The following is a 12,019-nucleotide window of genomic DNA, read 5'->3' on the forward strand; positions in this document are numbered from 1 at the left end:
AATAACCAAATAATAATTGTATTTCTTAATTACCAGTCAATTTTTCTTATCTTACAGCGAGAATTGAATGCATCATCAACAACCGATTGACTGATAAAAAAACTAGCTCTAGTTCACGCAAGTTTTTATTATCAATAAACTAAATCAAACGGCACTCACAGATTGATATCAAGTCAAACGTTTAGAAAACCAAGACTTCTGAAATTTTATGAACTTTCTAAAGACACAGTTTAACAAATAAACCAACGCGTACCGAAGTAGACACCCATAGAGAGTGTAGACTGGTACAGTTGGACACTGAACTATTTGACCAAGCTGACCACACCTCTCATGCTGTCATGGCTGGTCCAGTTGTGTCATCATTTGACCAAACTGTCAGCAGTACAGAAATCAGCACGGATTCGAACCCTAGACCCTCACACACTGATGGGGGATTGATGACAGCAGACACGTACAGACAAATCGTTTCTTTCTGCCTGTTTGTCAATAGCGTCATCAGCCCTCTAGGCATCATCTTCAACATCATCAACATCGTCGTTTTCTGTAAACTTGGCTTTAAAGAGAGCACCAACATTATCCTGGTCAGTTTGGCTGTGACGGACATTTGTATTTTGATGACGTTACTGGGACTGACCGTCAACGCGAATCTGATGGCGATGGGCGGGGCCAACTTTGACTTTCTCGCTGCTGTCGCCTATTTAGTTCTGGGTTGGCCTAACGTTTTGACAACCCGAATATCAGGTTGTCTGACAACCTACCTGACCTTTGAAAGGTTTCTGTGTGTGGTCCTGCCACTGAGGGTAAAGACAATCTTACAGAAGAAAACGGCCTTGACATTTATCATAGCGCTGTGTGTGTTCACGATCGCGTACTCATTTCCCATTTTTATGACCTACAGCATCGGTCTGAGGTTCAACCCCATGTCAAACCAAACCTCTGTTGGACTTATCGTGGCGGAGAACAGTGACTTTGTCGAGGGTGTGTCTGTTAGTTTTAATTTAATCCTCGAAATTACGTCATTCATACTTGTCATAAGTTTCACTTCCGGTTTAATCTTCTCATATAAAATCACGGCAAAATGGCGAAACAAAGCCTCTGTCTCTGTCGAAAATAGCCAATTTTCAAAACGTGACAGGAAGTTGATGAAAATGGTTCTATTTATATCCATCGTTTTCATTAGCTGCTCCCTTCCTTTTGTTAGTGTGGATGTCGTCATGCTATTGGTCAAAGAATTCAACACTAAAGGGCGCGAGAGTTTTCTATTTATAGCAACATGCTCCATGTTTACTAATCTTACCTCCATTAATTCAACCGTCAACATTTTTATTTATATGAAAATTAGTTCTAAATTTAGAAACGCATTTAAGGAAAAGTTTCATTTTTACAAGCTTATATGTAACTTGCTTCCTATGTTGTGATGTCATCATAGATTTAAACGTGCGCGAAGAATTTTGAGCACTTTAAACAGATCGATTCGTTTCAAACTTGGCACGTGGACTAACATGATGACAATGCAATCTGACATAAAACTTTAGTTAATTGGATGCCTAATTAATTGTTTATGGATTAATTTTAATTTTCGAAATAATGTAGGGTTCTTACTTTTATTCCGCACTATTATACCCGCATTTTCATGTTTATTGGATGCGCAATAGTTGTTAGTGATGCACCTCTATTATATTTAAAAAAATTAAAGTGCTGAAAAAAAATCCAATTTTTTTTATTGTCACTCTTTATCTATCTATATGCTATTAAAACTCTAGTTTGTTTACATGTTTGTATATTTATTTTTTTGTTTTGTTTTTAGTTTGTTTTGTTACAGGAGAGAATCTGCACTACGTATAGAGCTGTGAAATACGTATTTAGGTTGAGGATTACTTTCTTTTTGACCAAACTGTTAATCACAAGTTTATTTAAAGACGTTAATTAATTTATTGTTATATTCATTGGTAGATATACCACTTTAATTATAAAAGTTCAGAACAATTACTTTACTTATAGTGACGTCACATGATTTATTTACTTTTTATAACAATAATGGCGGCTTCCATCGAAGCTTTTTTCGCCCATTAAAAAATTTAACGCATTATAAAGCTAATTTCCTGTCGGCTACAGCTTTAACGATATGTCCGTTTGCTATTTTTATTAGGTTCCAGCACTATTATTAATTTTCAACAGTTCTTCTGATTTGAGTATACAGTACATTTCTCTAGATCTACAGATCTGCTGTCGAAGGAAGGAAAAGTTATAGATCTAGAATCTAGGTCAAACCAAAGTTAATTAGTTAAAAATAAAAACAATTATAAAAACACGATACATTATTCAGTTTCTTTATTAAAATATTTAAGTCCTTAAATATTTGATATAAATCTTTGCTTTTTAGCTTCAACTAGACTACCGGTTATCTAGTTAGATAACTGTGGGTTTCGGGGGGTCATCCATAAAAGACATTACGTCTGCCAGCACTTTTCATCCCAAAAATAACCAGACCCCACATTCAAAAAGACGTTTTTTATATTTTAAAAACTCTACTAAACTCTACTTCACCTGCCCAGTGCCCCGCCAGTATTTAAAAAAAACGATTCCGGCCGAGCATGGCTCTGACCACACTATCACTTCATATGCTGAGAACATAGAAACAGGTGAACTCTACTTCACCTGCCCTGTGCCCCGCGAGGTCCTGATAGTCAACCTTATCATTCACATATAGGCCTTAAGAAAAAATAATTGAAAACATTGTTAATATTACTTACTATCTATCTAGATTCTAGATCTACGGAAAAACTAGAATTAAGAATAAGATAGAACTAGAGATCTAGATATTTAGCTCTATCTAGATCTAGAATCTATGTTTCTATACTAAACTATTTCAGACCTTAATTGTTTTATGTAAATCTTTGTTTAGCTACGGAATAGGCTAATTTGGGATAAAATATAATTTGAAATTATACTAGGACCTTTTCGCGTAAATAAAGTTTCTTACGCAGAATCAAAGTACAATGTAGACAAAGTACAATATAAACTATCTTTCTTGGCATGAAGAGCCTAGATAGCTAAGGTGGTGGTGTAATAGGTTATCATGCGGGTGGCACGGGTTCGAGACACATCATCTCAAAGTTTAAAAAAAATTTCAATTTTTTTTTAGATGTGAATAATAAATTTGCCTTTGGAACCTGGCGGAATACAGGGCAGGTGAAGTAGAGTTCACCTGTTTCTTTGTCCTCAGCATATAAAGGGATTGTGTGGTCAGAGCCATGCTCGGCCGAAATATTTTTTTAAACGATAAAAACATGTTGTCTAAGATTTGACGGGACACTGGGCAGGTGAAGTAGAGTTGGGTAGGTGTGTAGTTCACTTGTGCCGTCAGCATATAAAGGATAGTGTGGTCAGACCCATGCTCAGCCGAAATCTGTGTTTTAAAAGACAAAAACATGTCTGAGGCGTGACGTCTTTTTAAATGTGGGGTCTGGTTTTTTGTGATAGTAAGTAACAGTCGGGAGGGGAGGGAAAGGTTAAAAAATAATTTTAAAAAACATGACGTCATTTATGGATGTCCCTTGAAACACACGGTTATTCCAGAAAAACTGGGTAGTCTAGTAGTTATTAAAATATTAGTCTAATGTTGTATATTCAAGAAAATAATTTATTTCCTCCTTTTTAGTGCTTATTACATAAAAGCTTGTCATTAAAACGTTTTTATGCATTTTTTTGTAGGTATGTAAAATAAAACAGTTTTTTATCTATCTGTCTGTCTGTCTGTCTGTCTGTCTATCTGTCTATCTGTATATCTGTCTGTCTGTCTGTCTGTCTGTCTGTCTGTCTGTCTGTCTGTCTGTCTGTCGTCTGTCGTCTGTCTGTCTCTCTCACTATATATATATATATATATATATATATATATATATATATATATATATCAGGGTGGGGTAGTGGGTAGGTTTTCTTCACTGTTTTCTAGTGGGCACTGAAAGTTGAGTCCATACTGTGGTCTGCCTGCGGTGTCATAAGTTGATTTGAGCGTGTACTTGAATGTTACAGCCAGCAGGAGATGATCTCAAGCTGTCTACCCCTCGTTTTACTCTCATACTCACGAGACTTTAGTACCCCTCGTTTTACTCTCATACTCACAAGACTTTAGTACCCCTCGTTTTACTAAAATACTCACGAGACTTTAGTACCCCTCGTTTTACTCTCATACTCACGAGACTTTATTACCCCTCGTTTTACTCTCATACTCACGAGACTTTAGTACCCTCGTTTTCCTCTCATACTCACGAGACTTTAGTACCCCTCGTTTTACTCTCATACTCACAAGACTTTAGTACCCCTCGTTTTACTCCCATACACACGAGACTTTAGTACCCCTCGTTTTACTCTCATACTCACGAGACTTTAGTACCCCTCGTTTTACTCTCATACTCACAAGACTTTATCTTACTGTAACGTGATCAGTCTGAGTTTTAGTGTCCAATGATAGAAGATCCTGGAAGTCTGGCATTGTGTGCGAATATTGTCCCGCCAATGACAATATTTATTGAGAGCAAAGAGACATGCAAAAGGTTTAAAGTAGTGCCATGTCTTCCCATGATGAGCCCCTCTGTGTTGACCTCTCCTACCTCTGTAGTTAAGTCTCCAGTAACGGTCTAACATCTCTCTTGTGGGTGCGGTCGATAAGGACTGCAAGACTTTCAAGAATTTTTTGCTTTTCTCCTTTTACAGCATTGGTTGAATACAGGTCGTCTTCGCGAAGCTTGTATCGAATATGAATCAACCGCCAAATAAATATGTGTAAATATAACTAGAGTATGGGAGTGACATAAATGTTCGTGTTTTACTTTTAACATCAACATTTGGACAAAGCTTTGTGTAACCACATAATGAACAAGTGTATCTACTTTTTGAAATGATTGTCATGCTCCAATTACAGATGTCCCGGTAAAAATCAATTACCAGCGACTGTACGTTATTTGTTTTGATGACGACAAGACTTCGTTGTTTTTTTTCTCCCGCCCACAAATTAGAGCAACAATCAATAAATAACCATAGACCTCGTGATGTCACGTGATAGTCATTGACCTTTGACCGCTTATTTAAAAAGCACAAAGAAACAGAAGTAGGGTAGTCTTGATAAAAAAAATTAAAGCAGGCAATTAGTTCTTCGTTGACTGTGTCACATTAATTCCGTTTTTTTTTAATTTGATAAAGCCATAGATAATTTGGATAAAATTTTTAATTAAGCCAGAAAATTATAGAAAACTAGACTAACATCATTATCGTTTATGAAGTGTATTTAAATGACTAGAATATGTTGTTTTTTTTTACTTATCAAATCCTGCAACCTGTCATAAGCTTCTGAGAGATTTAAATACAACCGTCAGATAAACAGCTTTGTGTAAATGTCTGAGGCTAACCCGCCCCTCATCCACTCTACTGAGCCGAACATGACATCTAACACGACGACCACTGGTCAAGTGGGGGGACTGCTGGAAGCAGACGTCAATCAGGGTCTGATGGACGAGGGCACTTATCGTCTGATTGTCCTCGTCTGCTTCGTCATCACCGTCATCATCAGCCCTCTTGGCATCATCTTCAACATCATCAACATCGTCGTTTTCTGTAAACTTGGCTTTAAAGAGAGCACCAACATTATCCTGGTCAGTTTGGCTGTGACGGACATCTTCATCTTGCTGACCGTTATCGGCACGGCCTTCAGCTCTGACGTTATCTTCCCGTCGTTAGCTCAAAGTCTGGACATTCTTGACGCTGTTGCCTACATAGTTCTAGGCTGGCCCAACGTTGTAACAACCCGAGTAACGGGTTGTCTGACAACCTTCTTAGCTCTTGAAAGGTTTCTCTGTGTGGTACTGCCTCTGAGGGTAAAAGTAATTATGCAGAAAAACATTTCAGTTAGATTTACTATAGCGCTGTGTCTATTCTCGGTGGCCTACTCGGTTCCCATGTATCTGGCCAACAGCATCGGTCTGAGGTTCAACCCCATGTCAAACCAAACCTCTGTTGGACTTATTGTGGCGGAGAACAGCGACGTTCTGGAGGGCGTGTCTATTAGCGTCGACGTTTTCATCGAAATCACGTCATTTATTCTAGTCACAGCTTTCACTGTCGGTCTCATCTCCTCCTATTTTAGAACAACAAAATGGCGGTATCAGGCCACGGGCGCTGCTAAAGACGGTCAGATGACCAATCGTGACCGGAAGTTGGTCAAAATGGTTATTTTAGTATCCATTGTTTTCATTGGCTGTTCCTTGCCGACAGTTACTGCAGATGTTGCCATGGTGATGGTCAAAGATTTTAATGTCAAAGGTCGTGAGAGATATCTATTTTTAGCCGCGTGTGCCATATTTTATAACATCATTTCTCTGAACTCTGTCGTCAACATGTTTATCTACCTGAACATGAGTTCCAGGTTTAGGAAAACTTTTCTAGTAATCTTTTCTTTTCTAAACGAAACCCAAGAACATTGATGTCAACAAAACACTGAAAGATTGCAACAGGCAACTCTTAACTTAGTTTTATTCGTAGGTTGGGAGATATTGAGAACGTCTAATTTATACAAAAGTATTAGAACTGTTTTTTGAAGCCTCCCTTCACCCACTGGCCGAGTACATGAGAACAAGTAAGGCTATTTTCGTTGTGTTCAAGTGTGAGGGTAGTGCGGGTGGGGGTTAACGTTGGGCGGGGTCTAGTGAGTCCAGTTGGTTGTAGTTTGATCGGGTTAATAAACCTCTGTCGGTCATTAGGTTAGTCCTTAAGAGAAAAAAACGGATCTTACATGACTAAACTGACAAGCCATTGACTTTATGCGCTGTCTGTGGGCCATGGACTTTAGCCAGCATCCGGTGGGCCATGGACGTTGGTCAGCTGTCTGTGGTATCAGATTTGATTTTGTCACCAAAAATCTACCAGTCCACCAAACGAAATGATTGTGTATTGCTGGAAGCCACAGAATATTGCAAATAATTGAAGAATGTGTTTATTCGTGTGTAGTACATTCTATGATCAATTCATAAAGTGTACTTGTCTTCATGTTCTGATAAATGTCTTGAGTTAAATTATTTTCTCGTTATTTTTAATGAACTGCAACAATTGCGTTAATTGTGTGATGTAGGCTATGTCTGGGATTCTGCTTGTACCTGCAGCAGACAAGAGAGAGAGGTTAGAGCTGACATGTCATGTCGTGACATTCTAGTGACTTGACATTCAGTTAACATGGTATTCAGTGGACGTGACATTCTAGTAACTTGACATTCTAGTAACGTGACATTCTAGTAACGTGACATTCTAGTAACGTGACATTCTAGTAACGTGACATTCTAGTAACGTGACATTCTAGTAACGTGACATTCTAGTAACGTGACATTCTAGTAACGTGACATTCTAGTAACGTGACATTCTAGTAACGTGACATTCTAGTAACGTGACATTCTAGTAACGTGACATTCTAGTAACGTGACATTCTAGTAACGTGACATGTCGTGGACAGTCAGTGAATCTGACAGCTGCAAGGCTTGATATAATAAATCAGTACACTGAGATGTCTTCAAATACAAACTTACACTTTTCCCACAATGGATGTTGCACTGGACAACATTTTAACTGTTTTCTCATTTCTGCTGCAAAGAAAATTCTAAACATTGGAAACTCTTTAACCTTATTAAAGAAGAAGGAAGACGATAGCCACATGAACTATCCTAGACGTGAACACATCAACTATCCAAGACGTGAACACATCAACTATCCAAGACGTGAACACATCAACTATCCAAGACGTGAACACATCAACTATCCAAGACGTGAACACATCAGCTATCCTAGACTGGGAGCAGTCGAGACAATGAGGTTTTTGTGTTCCTGCGCTCATGTCTGAGACCTTTGTAGCGACTGCTTGTAATCAAAACATGAAGTTAACCGTGGATAATACCATCCGATTATGCAGATATATAACATGTAAGATATGTGTGGGAAACACTTCTACTAAAGACAACAGGTTTTCTGTCAGTGCGTTTAAAAGCTTCTTGTTATTTGTTTTTGATTCATGTAGCCTTAAAAACATATGAATAGAAATAGATGCTCTACAACCTCATCGGTAGCGTGTGATTTTATCAAAGTCCGAGTACATATATAGGATACTTCAATTATTTTCTAAACATTGATTAGACATCTAATTAATTGAAACTTTATATCACATTGTCATCTGGTGTGGTAAAAGTGGTCAAAATTTAGCTCGTAAATTTTGACCCTTAGATGAGATAAGTAATATAAAAAAGAGGAAAAAACACATTAAAAATCCAAAATAAAAACACAAGGAATCAAGTTTTAAAAAAGTTGAATTACACCACATTAATATTAAAGACATATAGACCTACCATGTTTTTTAAAAAAAACTAATGGAGTCGTCATCACCATACATTAAAAGAATTACAAAATCATCAACACAACGAAAATTATTCACTTATTTGCATGTTATTGTCTAGCGTCCACCTGACCTCTCCCAAGTCCAGACTGATGTAGCTGAATGTATTCACGCTACAGTCCTGCTCTAGTGGGGCTGTAAACACTGGACGTCCCAACCTCCTACAGCACATCAGCTTCTCGGCACTTCGCTTTGTGACACGACTGTACATTCCTATTTTATTCTCAGGCTATGTTATTTATCCTAGTGGAAACAACCGGACTGTACAACATCTGGTTTTACTTAACTGCCTTAACACAATGTCAGACACAAGAAGGTTCGCTGGCGTCGCAACCTGAAATTTGCAATTAACGCTATTTCTATTGCATTTAAGCTACGAACATTTTTTCTCCTGAGTTGTCAGTGTCCTTTAAATCAAAATGTGTACCTTGGTCAGTAAATGAACTGTCCACGATTGAAGACATTGCTGGCTCTTATTATATTTTGTCTGAGATTTTTTTCTGAGATATTTTGTACTTTATATTGAACTGAAATTTTTTTATTTTTTCAACCTCCAGAAAACAATTATCTCAAACTAATGAATGATATTATTTTTTTTAATTATTTCGCCTTTAGAGGTGTCAATGATTGAACTCGGAGTTGTCTCATTGTTTCAAGGTGTAGAGCATCGTACACGAATTCTGTAACTATTATCTGTAATTAAATTCATTATATTCAAATAATTACAACATGGATGCAATTATTTTAATTAGCTGATCCACCATTTTTGTGCTAGGGTAAGGCTCAGCCTGGAAACCAATACATTTTAATACGTTTTTTTTTCTTCATGGGTCGAACATTGTAATTAACACACCCTAGATAGTAGACTGCTAATTGGGCTAGTTGATTAAACAAGTATAAAATATCTAACAACACCCTATCTGGGATAATTAGATAACGATCGAGACTGGTCTCACACAAGCCGGGCTGGTATATTTTAGCAGCGCTGTATGGCGTGTCATCTTTCTCACTAACACGTGAGAAAATACTGCTCATTAATATAAAACAAAATCTGCGCCATCTCACATGTTCCTGAAGCTAGAAGAATAATTTACTTCGGTTCACACAGACAAAAGATATTTTGCAATAATGTTACAATGTTTGAGTTATGGAAGAGAAGTTCTGGATTCTGCAAGTTTTAGTTTCAATCATAAACACGATCTTGTGCCAGTGGTCAACATTTGTCTTGTAACACTTCTCATATTGCTCAGATTTAATCGGCGATAATAAGCAAATAGTTATTTAATTACCAGTTTCTAATAGCAAAAAAAAAAACTGAAGACATCACCAATAGCAGATTGATTGATAAAAAAAACTAGTTCTAGTTCACGCAAGTTTTTATTATCAATAAACTAAATCAAACGGCACTCACAGATTGATATCAAGTCAAACGTTTAGAAAACCAAGACTTCTGAAATAATATGAACTTTCTAAAGACAAAGTTTAACAAATAAACCAACGCGTACCGAAGTAGACACCCATAGAGAGTGTAGACTGGTACAGTTAGAGACTGACATAGAGAGTGTAGACTGGTACAGTTAGAGACTGACATAGAGAGTGTAGACTGGTACAGTTAGAGACTGACATAGAGAGTGTAGACTGGTACAGTTAGAGACTGACATAGAGAGTGTAGACTGGTACAGTTAGAGACAGACATAGAGAGTGTAGATTGGTACAGTTGGAGACTGAACTATTTAATCAAGTTCGCCACACCTCTCATGCTGTCATGGCTGGTCCAGTTATGTCATCATTTGACCAAACTGTCAGCAGTACGGAAATCAGCACGGATTCGAACCCAAGACCCTCACACGCTGATGTGGGATTGATGACAGCAGACACGTACAGACAAATCGTTTCTTTCTGCCTGTTTGTCAATAGCGTCATCAGCCCTCTAGGCATCATCTTCAACATCATCAACATCGTCGTCTTCTGTAAACTTGGCTTTAAAGAGAGCACCAACATTATCCTGGTCAGTTTGGCTGTGGCGGACATTTGTATTTTGATGACGTTACTGGGACTGACCGTCAACGCGAATCTGATGGCGATGGGCGGGGCCAACTTTGACATTCTCGCTGCTGTCGCCTACATAGTTCTGGGTTGGCCCAACGTTTTGACAACCCGAATATCAGGTTGTCTGACAACCTACCTAACCTTTGAAAGGTTTCTGTGTGTGGTCCTGCCACTGAGGGTCAAGACAATCTTACAGAAGAAAACAGCCTTGACATTTATCATAGCGCTGTGTCTATTCTCGGTGGCCTACTCGGTTCCCATGTATCTGGCCAACAGCATCGGTCTGAGGTTCAACCCCATGTCAAACCAAACCTCTGTTGGACTTATCGTGGCGGAGAACAGCGACGTCCTGGAGGGCGTGTCTAGAAGTATAAATATAACTGTTGAGTTGACGTCATTCATACTTGTCATAATTTTCACTTCAGGTTTAATTTATTCCTATAACATCACGGCAAGATGGCGGAACAAAGCTTCTAACATTGCCGAAAATGTATCAAAACGTGACAGAAAGCTGGTGAAAATGGTTCTGTGTATATCCATCGTTTTCATTGGTTGTTCCCTTCCTTTTGTTAGTGTGGATGTTGTCATGCTATTCGTCAAAGAATTCCACACCAATGGTCAAGAGAGTTATCTATTTATAGCAACATGCTCCATATTTTCCAATCTCAGCTCGGTGAACTCTGCCGTCAACATCTTCATCTATCTCAAAATGAGTTCTAAATTCAGAAACACGTTTAAAGAAACGTTTCATTTTTGTAAATATCGAGACGACCCCAGCGATGTGAAACACAATCACGTGACCTGTTTATTGTTTACCAAGAGCCAGTGAGGGGGAGGTGGTCGTAAGAAATAAATGAAACACGTTTTGAAGATTTGTGTGTGTCCCACTGTTTACGTAAATGTCCCCAGGTGCCCATCCACTAACACCATTTTATCAGTCAGTCTATGCCCCCTCTCGCCCATACACTGTAACCATTTTATTACTTTTGGCTGTTGGCTGTACGGTGCTGTCACGAAGTTGGCTGTGTTTTACCAACAGCAACTTACAGATCATTTCGTCCAACCTATTACTTTTGATCATTTCGTCCAACCTGTTTCTTTTGATCATTTCGTCCAACCTATTACTTTTGATCATTTCGTCCAACCTATTACTTTTGATCATTTCGTCCAACCTATTACTTTTGATCATTTCGTCCAACCTATTACTTTTGATCATTTCGTCCAACCTATTACTTTTGATCATTTCGTCCAACCTATTACTTTTGATCATTTCGTCCAACCTGTTTCTTTTGATCATTTCGTCCAACCTATTACTTTTGATCATTTCGTCCAACCTATTACTTTTGATCATTTCGTCCAACCTATTTCTTTTGATCATTTCGTCCAACCTATTACTTTTGATCATTTCGTCCAACCTATTACTTTTGATCATTTCGTCCAACCTATTTCTTTTGATCATTTCGTCCAACCTATTACTTTTGATCATTTCGTCCAACCTATTTCTTTTGATCATTTCGTCCAACCTATTACTTTTGATCATTT

At 38.0% G+C, this 12,019-nt stretch overlaps 3 protein-coding genes across 3 annotated transcripts; all 3 read left to right on the plus strand.

Annotated features, from left to right (window-relative positions):
• Positions 1–338: 338 nt before the first annotated feature.
• LOC131954031 (uncharacterized) lies at positions 339–1,845 on the plus strand. The gene is made up of 2 exons (XM_059317513.1): positions 339–978; positions 1,823–1,845. The coding sequence occupies exons 1-2, from the start codon at positions 339–341 to the stop codon at positions 1,843–1,845; spliced, it is 663 nt and encodes a 220-aa protein (XP_059173496.1).
• A 3,593-nt stretch (positions 1,846–5,438) lies between these two features.
• LOC131954032 (thyrotropin-releasing hormone receptor-like) lies at positions 5,439–6,479 on the plus strand. Its single transcript, XM_059317514.1, has one exon. The coding sequence runs from the start codon at positions 5,439–5,441 to the stop codon at positions 6,477–6,479; it is 1,041 nt and encodes a 346-aa protein (XP_059173497.1).
• A 3,714-nt stretch (positions 6,480–10,193) lies between these two features.
• LOC131954033 (type-1 angiotensin II receptor-like) lies at positions 10,194–11,154 on the plus strand. The gene is made up of 2 exons (XM_059317515.1): positions 10,194–10,845; positions 11,147–11,154. Exons 1-2 carry the CDS (start codon positions 10,194–10,196, stop codon positions 11,152–11,154), a joined length of 660 nt encoding a protein of 219 aa, XP_059173498.1.
• Positions 11,155–12,019: the final 865 nt, after the last annotated feature.

This window comes from Physella acuta, unplaced genomic scaffold (genome assembly GCF_028476545.2).
Source record: "Physella acuta isolate Inbredline_101_S28 unplaced genomic scaffold, ASM2847654v3 ptg000969l, whole genome shotgun sequence".
Classification (NCBI taxonomy): Eukaryota; Metazoa; Mollusca; class Gastropoda; family Physidae; genus Physella; species Physella acuta.

Coding starts and splice junctions, on each gene's coding strand:
- LOC131954031 (XM_059317513.1), top strand. CDS start 339: ATGGCTGGTCCAGTTGTGTCATCATTTGACCAAACTGTCAGCAGTACA. Junction 979..1,822: donor GAACAGTGACTTTGTCGAGG/GTGTGTCTGTTA, acceptor GTTTTGTTACAG/GAGAGAATCTGCACTACGTA.
- LOC131954032 (XM_059317514.1), top strand. CDS start 5,439: ATGACATCTAACACGACGACCACTGGTCAAGTGGGGGGACTGCTGGAA.
- LOC131954033 (XM_059317515.1), top strand. CDS start 10,194: ATGGCTGGTCCAGTTATGTCATCATTTGACCAAACTGTCAGCAGTACG.